Raw genomic sequence first — 17,607 nt, forward strand, 5'->3', positions numbered from 1 at the left:
GCTGCCTTATTTAGTTTTAAAAAAAAAGTATAATCCTGCTTAACAAAGCATAATGAACCTGTGTTTTTTCAGCTACACAATATTCTTCATTTCCTTCTGAGAAGTACAGCAAGCCAGGCCTCCATCTGGGCCCTGAGTCGTAATGAAGCGTGCAGGATTAATTGTCAGGTCCTGGAATAGGAACCCTCTCCTCTTAGCACAGTACGGAATTACACCAGAGACCCTAACGCGAGTAAACAGCTCTGCGACGCATACGGCCTTGCCCCCCCCCCCCCCCAACTGGCGCGGGAGTCACGTGACCAGCAAGGGAACTAAACTACGGCCGCGCAGGGAAAGAAGGCCAGCTGGTGACGTGGCCCAGTCCCCTCCCCCACATAAATCCCCTCACGTCCACCTCTTTCTATGTGGCTTTAGTAAAGCCTAATCACGTCGCAATCTGACAGTGGAGAGATGACGCTGGTGGCAGATTTAGTGGGTCACACACACAGTTTCTGTCGGGAGCAGAACGGGGTCATGGTTTTCCAGTGTCCTCACATGCAGCTGTGTGTATTTATACTCCATTGTATCATTAATTAAATATTTAATGGCATGATAAGAGGAAATTCGTTCAAATTTTGTATTTTTCCTCAGTTCATTAATATTTAAAAGCATTTTATGGCGTTCTGAATGCGGGCCATTTCACTTTGATAACAACCTTTATTTTATTCTTTTGTGTCAGTTGGTGGCGTAACTTTTCCACGTCCTGAATGCCTTAAGACACAGCCCTTTGAAAAGGAGAGGAGTGAGTTAGATTGCCAAGCGAATTGTCACTGCCGCCAAGTGTCCTTTGGGCCGAGCTCTTGCTTGAATGGCTAGATTAATGTCTAATGGGCACTGGAATGGCCTTAAGCACTAAAGGCTGCTGTGAAATTAAATGTGCAGCCTCAGTGGACACCAGAGTGAAGAGTTTATAATAGCGGAGGGGAAAACGACTTACTTTCTGATCTCTTCTTAATCAGTCAGCATAGTCCTTTTTTAGACGCATTAAGGCTAATGGTGTGGGAACTATATCCATTCCTATACTCTTTCCAGTTAGAGGTGAGAAAAAAATTTGTCACCGCTCACCACTCCTCACTGAAGCAAGTATGCTTTTTCAGTACAGCTAGATATGATTTATTGCCACGTGGTATAGCCGACATCTCATCTTGTTTTACTGTAGGGGAGTATCAGCTGATAGACCTGGAATTTTCCACTGATAACTATTTCTTCCAAAGACAAACATGTTCAAGTAGATGTGCGCAGTTCAGTCGGTGAGTGAATATTATTGGCCTAGGTGTGTGTGTGGTGTGTGAAACCTAATCTAGGTGAGAGCAGGAAGCGCCCTCGTTGTGCGCGTCTTTTGTTTGTTTTCAGTAAGGCTATACAAGTTCTGTAACTGGAAACTGCTTTTTTGAAAGAAAGTGTGGTTCAAGTAATGGGAAATAGGAACTTGGTGAAGAGTGTGGCTTTCAAATAGTTTTCATTGGGATATTTAACGCCACTGCGCCGCGCACTTTATGGACATAATCTGAGTACTAATATTTTATTGAAAGCTCTCTGGTTGTGCGTTTTGCCAGGGCGCATTGTGACTTTTTTGAGATCGGATATGCAACAAGAGGCTACATTTTTGTAAACGTGAGAACTGTGTGTGAATGTTAATAAAAAAATAAAAGTTTCAGTTTATTTCTTATCACTGAATACCGAGTATTTAGCCTAGCTAAACATGAGCTCGTTCTGTTCGCAGTGGCTCTAGTTTGAAAGCTCATGACTTTCTGGCCAAAGTTAACGTGGTTAATATTAAGTTTTTCCTCTAAGTGGTTGCTGATTGCATGTTTGTGAGGCGTAACCAGGCAACATTTCCAAAGCATTACTAACGGTCTCGCGGATGACAAGTTAATGGGAAACTAGTCAGAATGACGCATCGCTAGCTTGGAACAGTCGGATGAACGAGGCCGTTTGCTCCCCGTAAGCTCTCGGCGGATGGGCGGGGCTGGCTCCCGAAGCGCTCAGCCCCGGAGCCAAACGGGGAAAGGCTGAAATCCAGCGGAGTGATTAACATATTCCGTCTGAGGGGAGCGACGGCCAGCGGAGTGTTGACTGGGGGAAGAGGACGCCGACTGACAGTTTACGCGGAGCCTCGTGCGCCAGGTGCCTCCTGTTTGTTTTTCCTGAGGTCGGTAGCGGTCTGTTGTGTGCGCGTGATCCAAGCTCGCTCTTAAGAGTTTCTGTATTGCTTCCAGTAGCTTTCTCTTTTAATTTTACTTTCTGTAGCAACTATGCATGTGCTTTTTAGCTTTTGTCATATGCTAATGAGCCTATACGCTGGTTTTAATGAATAGTGTACATGGGAGAGTGATCATGCTGCTTCTATTTACTCACCAGAACACAATATGCGTGACTGATCTTAGTTTGTAGTACTCTGTACATTGTTTGGGGGGATTGTGGTATTTTTTCATGGCTACAGCTTACTACTTTAAGAGGTCAAAATGTAGATGCCGTAACTTGAGGTGAGCAAGATAGCTCATTTTCTGTTTTGTGAGCTATGTCACAATTACATCTAGGCTTACGCTTAGAGCAATGCCATTTCTTTCTTACTCTTTCTTTTAGGGAAAATCATTGCTTGATGAATGAATGGTTTTGATGAATCACAGATGTAAGCTGTTTGTGTGAGTGGCTCAGGATGAAACCATATTTGATGAAACCACTGGGAGTGCTACCATGAGACTGTTTTAATGCTTTTTTTTGAACCGGATACTAGATACTGGAGTCAGTCTTTCTCTGTAGTTTACATTTATAAAACTACTGTCAATGGGCATGTTAATGGGCTTTACATTATAATTAGACTACCTGTGATTTGTGAGTTTTTCTTCAAGGATGTTCAGACACTGTTTTTGTATTACAGGAAATACTTCCACTATTTACAAATCAAATGTATTCAGTGAAGAGGGAGAGCGTATATTCTTGGTAGCAATACTTGAGCTTAGGGTGACCACTTTAGCCAAGTTGATATAGATTTCAAGGTACTCAGTGTTTGCTTAATTTGGGTTAAATCCCAGGTTCATCACCCTAGAATCAAAAAGGGATTCTGATGGTTTTGGCTGTTTACTGGGCAGAATCTGAACAAGAAGATACAGGCACATGCATGTCGCTAAGGCCGACGATGCCAGCATTTTTCCACTGCCACTACCTGATTGGCATGGCTCAAATTTACTGTGACGTTCAGCTGATGGATGTCTACGCTTATTAAACAGACGTTTGAAAGCAGGGGAATTTATTATAGCCTTTCTGTTTGTGCTCTGCTTTAGACAGCACTTCATTGTGTGCCTGTGTGACACAGGGCAGCGGTGGAGAATAAACAACGGCTCAGTTTGCCGATGTTGACAATAAGAAGGCGAACCATGGGCCTTACTGTTTCACGTCTTAAATGCTTTCGAGAGTTAAGATATTACTCCATTAACCAGAAACTAGCTGCCATGGGCTAATAATTAAAATAAGCTGACATTCATAGGAGCAAAAAGCAGACTTTGAAAAGATATAGTATTTCACTAATTCATCATTTTTGATCAAAAAGTGAATGATAATGATGGAGATCATAATGTATAATTGGGCTGTATGTTGAAATGTCAGACCTTTGGAAGTATGTTCTAAAAAAAGTTTTGTTCTGAAGAATTACTACTACAGTGTCTCACTAAACATTGGATTGCATGAATATATTTTTTTTTACATGACTTCTTGTTGCACATGGTTTTTATCGGTCAGATCCACCAGATAGTATTCCCTCTTGCACATTAAATATTAGTCATTATTTGTTCACAGAATGAAAGCAGGGTCAAACCAAGTGGGTGAAGCAAATGTTTAACTACGCTACCATTGTATGGTTTGCTTGCTTTCACTTCCTCACCAAGTGTGAAGGGTGGTTCTCACTCTATACCATGGGTAACCTCAAGTAACCAATTGGCTCTGTATAGAGAATCGTACTGCCAAAATACGCGTGATGTTTTCTCACTTTCATTCCAGTCTACTCTGTTAAACTGACTCATGACCTCAGATTTGGGACTAACGCACATTTTCAACAAGATGAAGCGTCGAGTGAATAAAAGGTGGGACCTTTCAATTTCCTTGAAATGATCCCATTGGGCCTTCACAATTACCTGCAATTCAGCAGCATTTCCAGTGTCACACGCTGGACACAGAGACAGGAAGTCCTGTGAAAAGGCTCGTCAGTAAAAAATGGTTGTATGCGTTTTACACGTCCTGCCTTGCCCTCCCCCCGCCCCTCCACCCTGATCTCTGGTGAGAGTACCGGCGTTCTCTGGGGGCTATTGTGTGTCCGTTTCCAGAAGTTTCCCTTCCGGGTGCAGAAACTGGGTGTTTGATCCGCGAACCATGGGCGCAGTGAGACGAGCCTGACTTGGCAGCAGATTCCCTTTCCCACGCTTGTGTAACAGTAACCCAAGCTACAGGACTGTCACCGACTGAATCCGCATTACCCTTCTCTGGCTCCTTCCCCTCCTCCAGAAACCCTCATTGTGCTGCTCTCGCTTCCCCCCCCTCCCCCTTTTTTTTTAAGGTGACACCCAAGTAGGAAAGGGAGTTTTCACTCACAACAGGAGAGAATGGGTGAACAGCACATGCGTCTTGAGAAGTCCACTGTTTGGTATTCTTTGAAGATTTTGTTTACCAAATTTGAGTGCCAGTTTTGGCAAACTGAAGTCTATGAGGGCATCGCTACGCATGGACAGCGTTTCTCAGAAAGGCCAACGGGAAACACTTATGGTACGTTAAGTAACTGAGTAGCGTTGGTTGGGTGAAATGCATAAACATTCTCTCCAGTTCAATAAATATCAGTGTGCTTGCCTAACAAGTACACATTTTGAGGTAGAACCAGGGGCTTTTCATGAAGAAGCTTCACAAAGGTAGGCTACATAATATGCATATTATTATCATCTTCCAGATGAAATGTTACCGGGAGACTACCTTGCGGCTGGAATTTGATCTGTCTGTTGCTGTGCTCTCGATATTGTTGAATGAAATTCTGAGCTAAAGTAACGCAGACGTAGCCTCTTGCTTCATCTATTTTGAATTTCAGCTTTATGCGTTCAAGTAAAGCAGTTGCTTTATGTATTCAAAATTTGGACCGCTTCCATCCAAGTGGAAAGACATCTGTGGCTACGTAATTTTTTTCCCCTCCTTTAACCATTTCTAATTCGTTGAGAGACCTTGAGGTTTAACGGTGTCTCTGCTACACAGCAAACGGTGTGCTGCAAAAGGCCAGTGGATAGCCACGTGGTTTGGGATGGCGAACCTCGAGGTCCCCTTGGGAATCGTCTCCTCCCGTCACTTTTATGGGACCATGTGGGAAGCGTCAGGCTGAACTCCACGCTTTTCCTGGTTCCTGATCTATATCAGCCTTCAGAGTCCCACTTCCACTGCCGAACACAGCATCTGGTTCCCCTCTCCCCTTCGCTCTGTGTGCGAGGCGGCCAGTTTAAACATTTGTAAATCTTGCACAGATGCCATTTTAGGGCTTTGAGCTGTTGGGCCACCGGGTGAGCTAAGAGCAATGTAACATCATTCGCAGTTGGAGCTATTTTCCTGGCTTTTAGGAATACTTCGTATACTGCAGGAGTTTGGGTATTTACAACGATTTTAACTTAAAATCGTACCAGTCTAGTGTTTAAATGTTTTTTTGTAAATGGCTTTGTTTATGTGGAAGACTTGTGAAGTAAGGTGTTTATCAGAATCTTAAATATCATCAAAAATCCGCTATTGTTTTTGAGTGATGTGTAGTAAGCACTAGGAATACATTCTTAAAAGTTTGCAATGTTTTCTCTAATTGTTTGATACTTGCTGCCTGTGTCTAACTTCTACATTAAGAACTATGGTTTATTTTTAAAAGTTTTGTGGTTATGAACAATTCACAAACCTTGATGGATAGCTAATGATGCAGTGACATAGCCCAGGCTAGCATCGTCTCATCCCAAGAAAGTAATCAACACCTATTTTATGAGGTGCTATTAGGCGGAGGCGATCACGCACTTAACCCCAATAACTTATCATTCTCATTTCACCATTTAACAGGGCATTTCGTGAGCACTTGATTTCCCTTTGTGGTGTGGGTGGAATGTTACATTCCTGAGTTACTGTTTGGATTTTAAATGACTGATTAAAGTGTATTTTTATACCAACATGAAAATTGTAATATCAGTGTAGTAGTTCTCTGCCCTGTATAACACAGGTGTGGATATCACTCTTGGAAGTGTGGGGAAAGGTAGCCTGTAACTGCATGTTTACATTAGCCCAGGTGCAATTACTTATTAATGTGCCCATTGTTTTGTGTATTTATATTACCTCCAGGCATGCCTGCAACTTTCTCCTAGCTCCCTTTCAGATACAGTATGATGCAAGACGAGACCCAGGTTGGCTGACCTAAAGGTGGCATGCTTCTGTGACTCGGCTGTACTTTTCTGTTCCCCCATGATAATATTATAGTTCTTGGTCTGCCTATTTTAAATGAAATATAACAATGGGTCACAAATGGCAAAACCAGCAAAAGACAGTTCTGGAAAACTAATTACCTGTGATAAACTCACAGGTAATTAATTTATAATGTGTCGTATGCCCTCATTCACAGTGACTTGAAACACAACTCTGTAAATACAAATAGGCTAGTACTTTTCAGTACATCCATACAATGTAACAAAAGGAAATACAAATTCCAAGCAGTTGTCATACACTGCTCACAAGAAAAAAAGTGTCTTGGCTGAAAATGTGACACAAAATATTGATGTTTTTACAGTAATCCATTAAGGATGTTATAAAAGCCTGTCAATACTTGGGACACATTTTCTGTGGATGTCACGTTTGAGGAATACTGTTTGAACATTAGCTAATGCATTCTTTAGTTGGAGAACTGAGACCCTCAAAGCAGCAAGTTAATGTGCTTTAAATATTCTATAAACCAGAGCAACATGCAAGTGATTAGTAGACTTGTAGCTCTCCGGAGGGTTCCAGAGTTGTATAATGGATGCTTTGAAAGTTGTTTAGATAATGTTTTGCAGTAAAGACATGCAAATGAAACGCTGTATTACAAGACTTACGATTGCAGCTTGATGACACGCTTTTAAGTAGAAAACATGTGGTCATAATACTGTGGTATTATTTTAGTACTGGACAAAATTAGTCAATGTGGGCAAAAGTCCTGGTTAAAATGGTCACTTTCTAATCACAAGTGGATCACTCTCTTGTCACTGAGAAACTACTGATGTAAGGACAATCAAATGCTGGATATGAATGCATTGTTTTGTATGCTCAGTTTATGATTAATTCCTTACAGCTGGGCTAGAACAAATATTAAAAAATATATATATATATATTTAATGTCTCCTTTTGTTCATATAATTTCGTAAAAATCTAAACCACTTCCTCTTAAATGTATTTGGTAGGTTCTGCTTTCTCCAAATGGGAGGGTCTTTTAGACTTGAGAGAAGGCTATGCTTGAACATTTCCAACGTTTGGGTGGCCTGTGTCATCACTGGAGGGAGCCAGATCTTTTGATAAAAGAATCTGAGCAACGGACCATAGTTTCCCTGCGGGATGAGTCAACAAGTTGGTTTCTTGGCTAATAATATTTCTGCGGTAAAGCTCAAAGGCAACTTGGATTTCTCAAGATGTGAAATAAAATAGAATTTATTTGAATATCAGACCTGCTAGGCATGGATTACAGCAGTCAGCAACTCGATGAATCAGCCTGATAGCAACCTGGCAAAGGAAATTTCCACATTGACACAACTGACAATACATCCTGAATTTAACAGAATGAAATAACATTTGTCGGCATTCAGAACTACAATCTAGGTTTGAAACGCAATAAATCGTTTTATTTTCAAGACGCCCCCTCCTCCTGCCCTCAAGCGTAGATTTGTAAACAGATCTGCCACACCCTTGCTTAACATGCACTCACGAGTTCTTGAACGTCTCGTGGAGTCTGTGCGTATATTGTCTGCCGAGCAGATGAACTGTACAAGTTGAAGAACAGCGTAGGCTACACGTCTTCATTGTCGATAACTTGTATTCTGCCGGTAATACCCCAACTGTCGGATTTTTAGAAGGATACATGTTCTGAAGTCGTGCAGTCGTTTTGTGGTTCATGTTAAAACCACCTGTCGAAGGCTTCCGTTATTTTCAATCGGACACAATGTAAGTGGGAATTAATTGCAAGGTACAGTAAACGGCATGTTTTCTTATGAATCTGAATCCGCAGTTTTTGACGTTACCTAATGTTCTTGTTTCCATATTGGATGTCTGTTCGGTTAGAAAGCCCTGTGGAGTTCAGAAAGCGGAATGATTACGGTGTCTTTTAAAAAAAATGAACGGTGCCCAGCCACGTGCCGTGTAAGCTTTGGAACATGTTTCAGTCTTTGCCACTGTATTAGCAAAGAGAATAAAAGCGTGCGTTTTCTTTTAAGACATGTTTACTTTATTCAAGGAGTTTAAATGAGGTGAATGTTAAAATGGAAAGATTCTATTGAGTAAATACGAGTAGAGTAGAGTAAATCCGGCTAGTTTTAACGTTTCCTTTGCAACACGCTGAAATAAAACCCGATTTACCAGTTTGTCAATAACATAAAACTTTCATATATGACCTATGCTTTGCAGTATATACCAGATAACTTGCTGAACAGTGGATATTAGTAGCCTACAGCCTTTTTTAAAGTCGCAATACGTTTCTATAGTCATAATTCCAATCCCATGGATGTTTGTGTTGAACCAGAACGCATTGGTGATGTTCACAGCTCATTTTTTTCGCGTGATCTTGTTAGCTCTCCAAGCAGGGATGGCTCTAGAAATCATTTAGGCAGGGGGAAAAATATTTGGGGGCGTGGATTTGAGATCGCGCTTGACGTTAGGTTTACAGTGAAGATATTATTTCGAAAAGAAAAGAAAAATTCGGGCTGCCCGATTTTGACCAACAGTCCTGCTCGGGTATTTCCCCCCGAAATGGCTTAGTCAAGGCGCTGCAGGAAACACTGCACACTTCTAGGGGCTCCCTGGATCCGTTATTGCCCGGGATAGCTTTTCCTGTTATCCCTTTTAGTTCCGCCCCGGCTCCAAGTCATGTTGCGGGTTGATGACTAATTTGTGAAGTGTTTTCCAGGACTCAGTGTCGCACGTTATGTACTGTAACGTGATGAACAGATATCAAGCAATATATAAATAAATACACCAATACAAATTAGTCATTTTAAAGTAAGAACCATTTTGTTTATTATTATTAGTTTTCTAAAGGTGAACTTTCAGTTTTGATAAATACTACATAATTATTATAGTTGGTAATCTGAAGCATCGGTTAGATATTTTTTCTGGCGTTTTTTTTTTCTTCTGTTTTCACCTGATTGCCTATTTTGTGTGATTCTGGCTGCTCTGTATTTCCAAGATGAAGAAACTCTACTGTTGTGGTAGTGAGTACCATGAGTATGAGACCCATTACATTGTACAGTATGTGCTGTGGAATACCCTGTCCTGTCTTGGGGGCTGTGAGTTGGCCAGTCTGTACAGGACAGTTGTGAAGTATGCAGCACACCAAAAGGTCACCGTGGTATTTTGGTGCACGGCTATTAAGTGATTTAAAAAGTGATTGAGGGTACACTGAAGCACTAGAATTTGCTTACCTCAGTCACAAATCAGTTATATCTGAGCGTGGTGGGTGTTTTTCTGTTTATTTTTCTCCATTACTTGGAAGCTGGGCCTGGTTTCTACCGGCATTCTTGATACTCCATATGAGGCAGTGCTGTAGAAGTGTCCAGGGATGAGGAATCACTATGTTTTTGTTTACACGCTCCTCGCAGAAACAGTGCTGTAAAGAAGTGTGCATTATGTTGCATTGTGTAGTTTAACGCTTAAGAAAGGCATATGTAAATATTGTGCTCCTCATCCAGTTATTCACAGCTTATTCTAAAGTTGAGCATTTCCTGCAAAATGTTTGGGCCAGTTGTCATCATAATGAAATGAAATATGATTTATTATATTGTAAGACTCCTCTGTGTATCTGACTTGGAAGCTAAAATTAGTAACTTACTTTTCTGTCTTTTTTTAGGGAAGAGGCCTCTCTGCAGTGCTGTTATAAGTAGTCTATGGTAGAAGACTTCAGTGGACGAAACCTTCAGTAGTTGAGTGTGGCCGCATCCTCTGAGTGTCTGTGCCCAATGTCCTTCATACGTGATGAACACGACCAGGGGAGGAGTCTGTGTACTGTAGACCAATCAAATCGCTCCTGATTTCCATTCGGGTCCCTTTCGCTCCTTTTCGCTCCCCGACACCGAAATGAAAAACGTGATCCTGTGGTCGGAGGAGGAGGTGTCGCGCTGGCTGACGGAGGAGGGGTTTCAGGAGTACCTGGAGGCCTGCGGGCCCCTGACCGGCCAGGCCCTGCTGGAACTCACCAGGGAGGACTTCCAGAGCCCGCCCCTGTCCTTGGTCACCTCGGACGGCGGGACGCAGCTCCTGGAGAAGGTGGAAACCCTGAAGATCGAGCACCACATCGAGGCGCACAAGAACGGGCACGCCAACGGCCACGCGGTGGTGGCGGGCGACGGGAAGGGCAAGAGGAACGGCGCGCTCAACGGCTTCCGCAAGGACGCCATCCAGATCCCCGTCCCCGAGCCGGAGCGCTCGCCCTACCCACTGGAGTGGGGCAAGACGGCCGTGGCCTTCTGCTACGCCGTGTGCTGCTTCGTCCTCACCACCATCATGATCTCCGTGGTCCACGAGCGCGTCCCCCCCAAGGAACTGGACCCCCCTCTGCCCGACAAGTTCTTTGACATTTTCGACAGAGTCGAATGGGCCTTCTCCATTTGCGAGATCAACGGCATGTTGCTGGTCGGCCTATGGCTGCTGCAGTGGGTGCTGTTGAAATACAGGTATGTAATAAAGTGAGGCTACGATCTTATTTTTATTTCTCCTTTATTTGTCACTGAAATGGCCTATAGCTGACAAAAGCTACTTTTGGGAGATGTCTTGGGTGCATCATGTCATATTTAGATAACCCACTTGCTACTTTTTCTTTTAGGTCCATTGTTGGCCGGAGGTTCTTCTTCATTGTTGGTACACTCTACCTGTACAGATGTATCACCATGTATGTCACCACCCTTCCAGTACCAGGGATGCACTTCAAGTGTGCTCCAAAGGTAAGCCATCCATCGCGCTAAAAAAAGTAAAATATTTCTCATGTGTGGAACAGCAAAATGGCAATAGAGTATACTTTACTTGCGTGCTAATGCTAGAACCAAAGTGCTTGTGCTACCACAATGTCGCACACCCATATACGGTCCAGCCATATACTAGGTTTTGACCTGGTCTTGTTCTTCTTGATATCGCACTTCAGAAAAGAGGCCAAACCACTGTGACACAAGTAAGAACTTGAGAACTGTATCACTTGATAAACTGTCACACTTGAAAGTTAAGCTTCCCGGATTTGGACTTAAGTGGTTTCCAGTCTTGCAGTCTTGACAGGGCAAGCAAGTATCACTCTAATGCTACATGGAAGTGAGGACTCTCAACGAGTGGCATCAGATAGTTGTGTGCCAACTCCCTATCACATGTCGTAAGAATTGTTGCTTCGAACAGGTTTATTTGATAAGGCCCTCAGGACAGGACGGAACAGTACGTTTGCTGCAAACCGGGCCTTGCTTATTGCCATTTTAAGAATTGCCTTTAAACGTACATTTGTCACTTGAATAATTTTGTCAGTGTGTAACACATGCGGTATATCACCTGTCCACGCCTGAGCTGAATAATTTTTTTTGTGATAGATAATTGCTGGCCTTACTGATATTACATCTGATCTGATGTTAAATCGTTTGTACTGTTAAAGGTAGAGTGAAGTGAAAGTAGGCGTATGTGTTGTGAAGCAGGAAGTGGTTGCACGGTTGCCATGGAGGTGTTGTGAAGAAGCGAAAAGCCCGTGTCCCCCAGAGAGTGCATTCCAGCCCTCGCAGCTGTGAGCCGTTATGGGGCGTGTAGGGGTCAGGGCGTAGACCTGCGCATGCCGAGAGATCCTCTCGCAGAGAGGCCAGCGGGACACGCTCGCTCGCCATCTTAGGAGACCAACGAGAGCTTTTCACTCGCTGGTCCGCTCGCTTGTTTTCCTGTTGCGACGCGGCCAAGAAAATTGAGTTAGCCTTCCCCCCCCTCCCGGTTTAGAAAACCACCATCTGTAACAGAACTTTCCACTGTTCTCAGAAAAGCACACGGGTTTTGCCTCAATGCTTGTCAAAGCCTTAAGTGGTTTGGCATGATGCGTGATTTCCAGAGGACCTTGTTCAAGAAGTGAATTTGTAGCGAAAATCGACGTTTTTGCTCTGACCCACTGTCATATTGTTTCTGCTGCAGGTTTAGAACTGTAAGAGAAATATGTGCATGTTTATGCTTCTGTCTGCTTGTACCGTCCAGTTTGGAATACCTGGGTGTGTTTCTGTCATTCACAAGACCTCCACTGTCAGCTCGAGAGCACAGGCAGGCCTGTGTTCTCCTCTGAAGCACAATGTCCGCAATCACACCGCTGTTCACAAGTCAGGTCCGCACAGACAAAAGGCGGAGTAGCACAGTTAATGTGCTGCTTAACTGGCGGATTGTGGGTGCCTGATCGATCAATGGGTTCATGGATGCGAGCTGCCCACCCCACCCCCCGAGCATTACTAGAGCCAATTGTGTGCTGCCCTGCGTGTCTGCTGATCTTGGCCCAGACCCCATTGCAGATCACGGGGCTAGTCCATACACTAGAGCAGTACCTTAACGGGACGAGCCCCCCAGCAGCCTCAGAAGCGCGCTTTAACGATGCGATCCGTGCCCCTTGCCTCCGCAGCTGTTCGGGGACTGGGAGGCCCAGATGCGCAGGGTGTTAAAGATGATCGCGGGAGGAGGCCTGTCCATCACGGGATCTCACAACATGTGCGGAGACTACCTGTACAGCGGCCACACCGTCATGCTGACGCTCACGTACCTGTTCATCAAAGAGTGTAAGTTTCTGCTCTTTTTAAACACAGCGTGCTCTCTTGTGTTAAGGCCTCTGCACGTTTGGGTTGTTTTGAAGTAACAGTGACATCTGGTGGGCGGTTTTAAAAAAACAAAAATCTAAAATGAATGGCGAGCCCAGCGGAGTGCTGTACTTTCAGTTTAACTAAATATCAACATGAATGTGCTTTTTTTTTGTCTTAAAGGGTTTGGGGGAAATTTGAAGAATTGTATTGCGGGTACTGAAATGAGCTGTTATTGTCTGTGTAGAGCACAGACAATAACTGAAAAATTCAATGGTTTTATTGACCTGAAGTGTTGCCACTGTTGCGCATGCTTCTCTGATGACATACACTGTCAATCTGTTTTGTGTTGTCTTTTCAATCAAGTAATGGTTCCAGCATTTTCCCCACAGCGCACTAAATAACCTTAGAAAAATTTTCCATTGGGTTACAATTTGTATTGCATTTAACCTTCCGGTATATGTGTAAGAGTGCAGTTGTGGATGTGGTAAATTTTAGCCTTTGTGTATAAATGTTCGTATTTCTCTTCTAGATTCCCCAAAGAGGTTTTGGTGGTACCACTGGCTCTGCTGGATTCTCAGTGCTGTAGGAATCATCTGCATTTTGCTGGCGCATGACCACTATACTGTGGATGTAGTTGTGGCGTACTACATCACAACACGCTTGTTCTGGTGGTACCACACCATGGCCAACCAGCAGGTAGGTCTGGAGTTCTGGACACCCTTCTTTTTAACATGACTCTCACTTGTGCGTGGAGGGAAAAATGGGCAATGAACTGGAGCTCTTTAATTGATCTGGTATTGCCTTCTTGAAATTTTTTTAAGAATACTGTGTGTATTATTAATTTAAAGGCATGTTTAAATAATTTCTTTAAATTTTGCAATCTTTAATTTGTCTGTAAATGATAATACTAATTAAAAACAAGCTAAAGAACAGTTAGGACATTCAATATCTGCATGTTGGTAGTAATTTTGACTGCTAATATCTTTTGATTTCTCATTTTAGATTTTTGATTATATATAGTGATATTTTTAATAAACCACACATGGTAATAAAGCACATAAACCAGTATTTGATTTTTCCACAAAAAATAGGATCTTAATTTGCTGTTGAATGAACCGAGATCCTTAACTCTTTTAGTCGGTTTTCTATATCTAGAGAATGGATGGTAACCGCTTGATATTTGGGCTTGAGCGTACCTTTCAATGGCGACTGACCTGAACATCGCTTTCCTCCCTCAGGTGCTAAAGGAGACGTCTCAAAGTAACTTTTTCGCGAGAGTGTGGTGGTACCGAATGTTCCAGTACTTCGAACGGAACGTACAGGGCATCGTCCCCCGCAACTACGAGCTGCCGTTCTCCTGGCGTTCTCCTCTGCACTGGGGTCACGTGAAGTACAGCAGGATAGACTCGTAGTGACCGCCGCAACGCGACGGGCGCGTCCCAAGCTAGGGAACGGACCGGCAGAGACTTGCCCCGAAGTGCTACAATCCAATCACAAGAAGATGCCCTGCGAACCCTTCGCTGTTCCTCCTTTAGTGATGACTTTTGACGGGCCCACTGTCGAAGGTATCAGCACTGTGACCCCCTGTTCTCCTCAGAATTTCATTTTGGAACGGATCAGAGAACACGTTATAAGCACTACTTTTATCGGTAGGTTTTTTTGTATTTTGCGATTAGCGAGTGCTTCATTGTAGGTCTGTCGCATTTCAAGTATATCCATGTAATTAAAAAAAAAAGTATACCGTTCTCTTTGAAATTTGGATGGAAGTCTGGAATTTCTAGTATGAGTTTCCCAGTATCAAAGGTATAATATGTATATAAAAAAATTTAAGAAAATGTGGTTTTTTTGTTTTGTTTTTTTTAAAGAATAACATTTTTGTAACTCCTCGATAAACATGACAGAGGTGCAAAAAGATTTTTCTATGTGCATCACAGGTTTATTTTTCAAACTAATGCTAAAAAGAGAGACTTTTAGATTTTTACATTTGATGAAAGCATAGCAAACAGACACAAATATAAAATGGTATTTCATGTTTTCTAGTGCCTTCCTCATCTTGATTGTACAGTCTTTTGGCGTGCTCATTTATGTATTTATGTTTATTTTAATAGCGGTGTAAAGTGGTACATGATTACTTTGGTTTAAACAATGGAGAAAAGGCGTTGCTGTGTCAAAGCGGTTACCCAAAGCCTGTCTCGCAAAAGGTTTGTTGAATGAAGGACAACAACCTCAATGTTTTATCCATTTTCTGAATGTAAGAAATTTAGTTTGTAGAAATGTCTTTCCTGGGCAAGCAAGCTTGAAAATTTCAACAAAACGAGAATTCCAAATTTTTCAATCTGAATGTTCTATTTTTTTTTTGTTCAATCATCTTTGCTGTCCTATTGCCCTGTTTGTTTATGCCAAACAGCTGTGTGGCTTGGGTTCTCTCCTATTTGAGTCCCGGGTCCATACAATGGAAAGAGAAGTAGGGTGAGAGTCATAGCTGGGAGAGGTCTTGTTGGTGTCTTGCCCCTTGGCACCTGCATGACTGACAAAAAGAATGTGACATCCCCCTAACACCTCCCCCCCACCCGTCCCTGTTCTCCTCTCCTCAAGTTTATACCTCAGAGCTAACCTGCAAACTACCCAATGAGAGAAACTGCTGTCAGTGATGTCATGTTAGGGAGACAAGCAAATAAATGACAAACTTCCGCACACCCTGAAAATTTTGTTTGGAGTCGTGTATTTTATTATTATTATTATTATTATTATTATTATTATTTTATTATTGTTAATACCCTGTGCCATTTACAGAAAAATTAATTCAAACTTTCAGATTTTTTTGTTTGTTCTAGCTTTTACTTATCCATATTTTTTTGTTAAATGTTGCACATGGTTTTGAAATGGGCTTGCCCCAATGCATTGTGTACGTTGCACAGATTATTTTGAGCAACCAGATACTCAGCTCCTGTCTACCTTCCACTCTCTATTCTTAAAGGTGCGGTATGTAAGTTTGAAGAAACGAGGGAGAGACCTAGATTTTAGAAAAAAAAGTTCTACCCCCGTCCAGTAGCTCTCTCTCCACAAGGCCCACCCTGCAAACGCATGTGTGCTGCCTGTCATCTGAGTACTGTAGAGAGGACCCCACTGTGGTAATGTCAAGTAGGGAGAGTGAAGCACATCATACCTCATTCACAGGAAGAATATAACAATTAATTTTTTATCAGTATATGCCGTTGTAGTCAAAAGCGGAACTGGTAATTTTGACAGATTTTTCTCTGCTATTCTTGTTCTGTTTTCTAGGCTAGCTATAGCACTGTCTCTGCAGTATTTCTGCTCTGACAGCAGAACATGATTGACAGGCAGAGACCTGTCCTGATTTGCCCCCTTGCAGAGAGCTGTCCTGATTGGTTATTAAGATTTAGGCACAGTGAAATTTAAGAGTGGCTGATTTCAGAGTCTGAGGCAGTCTGAGAGACTGAATCTTTTTCTTAAAGCTTGTCATTTATTGATATCTGTTGGGATATGAAGGAATTTTTTTACCAAATATGAACAAGAAAAAATCTACATACTGCACCTTTAACTACTGGAGGTTTTGGATGGTAACAGAAAGTTCTGGTGCTCTGTTACAGTACAGAATGTCCCTCGCTACAGACAATAGATAAAATGTCACTACTCTTACTGCATTTTCAGAAGATGCATACAGTTTGAAAGCTTTGTTTCAATGGGCTGGAAATTGAAAATTTAGGAATGTTGGGAAATGCTGTCAGATTATATGATCTGTGCTCCGGAGTCTGGAGAGCACTGAGCTGGGGGAAACCCTCCAGACTGCGGTCCCTCATTGACTGGCTGACGATGTGTCCAATCATACGTCACCCTGCAGGGCTCCCAGCCACAGTCAGCCACCGACATTCAGTCCCTGTCATATATCCCTACTACACCACGCATCAGCCCAATGGCAGGTTCCTTAACCCAACAGCATTTCAAGGCAAATCTCTAAAATGGCAGTGCAGGAGAGTTTGATAAATTAGTGTGGTTGAAGAACACTGGTTCCACTTGCACATGGCTCGCTCCTGTGTGACCCTCATCTGAGACAATTCCGACCCCGTGGTGTAACTATAATGGGGGGTACACGGTTGGATTTGAGCAACTGAAAATGGTTCAGGTTGTGAAGTATGACCTGCATAAAAGTGTAAAATGTGATGTGTAAGGAGTGTAAGATTCAAGTCTGTTGAATGGCATGGAGGGTTAACTGCATTAGTCCTGTTCAGAGAAGCATTTATTGGCTGGAGTTATAATGGACTAAGGTAATAACTGTGGATGATTAAATTGTGTTGGGGTAAATGATTATGAAAGGTTTCCCAGGTATGTTCTCATTGTAATGTATATGTATGTATTTACAGAACATGCTGTGTATGTCTGTTCTACCAGTCTTTTCCATGAGTACAATACATTAACAATACATTGTATACATTGGCAATAATACTCCAGTCAAAGGTGTAGCCACATAGGCCCATTGAAACAGAGAAACCAAATAAAACTCCTTGCTTCAGAGCCATGGGTGTTTTTATGC

The 17,607-nt window shown here is 42.6% G+C and overlaps 1 protein-coding gene across 7 annotated transcripts in view; it reads left to right on the forward strand.

Moving 5' to 3' along the window:
• Positions 1-17,588, forward strand: part of sgms1 (sphingomyelin synthase 1) — a 31,685-nt gene extending 14,097 nt beyond the window's left edge. The window contains exons 1-6 of one of the 7 annotated variants that reach the window (XM_035401168.1): positions 1,780-2,191; positions 10,115-10,937; positions 11,087-11,204; positions 12,881-13,034; positions 13,585-13,751; positions 14,294-14,467. In XM_035401168.1, coding sequence (XP_035257059.1) covers positions 10,342-10,937; positions 11,087-11,204; positions 12,881-13,034; positions 13,585-13,751; positions 14,294-14,467 — 1,209 coding nt within the window. In that variant the 5' untranslated portion in view covers positions 1,780-2,191; positions 10,115-10,341. Of the gene's footprint in view, positions 1-1,779; positions 2,192-4,606; positions 4,795-7,711; positions 8,240-10,114; positions 10,938-11,086; positions 11,205-12,880; positions 13,035-13,584; positions 13,752-14,293 lie in introns of those variants that run through there. The other 6 variants (XM_035401177.1, XM_035401186.1, XM_035401204.1 and 3 more) reach the window with 6 other exon arrangements.
• The last annotated feature ends 19 nt before the right edge of the window (positions 17,589-17,607 follow it).

This window comes from Anguilla anguilla, chromosome 2 (assembly GCF_013347855.1).
Source record: "Anguilla anguilla isolate fAngAng1 chromosome 2, fAngAng1.pri, whole genome shotgun sequence".
In the NCBI taxonomy this organism is placed as follows: domain Eukaryota; kingdom Metazoa; phylum Chordata; class Actinopteri; order Anguilliformes; family Anguillidae; genus Anguilla; species Anguilla anguilla.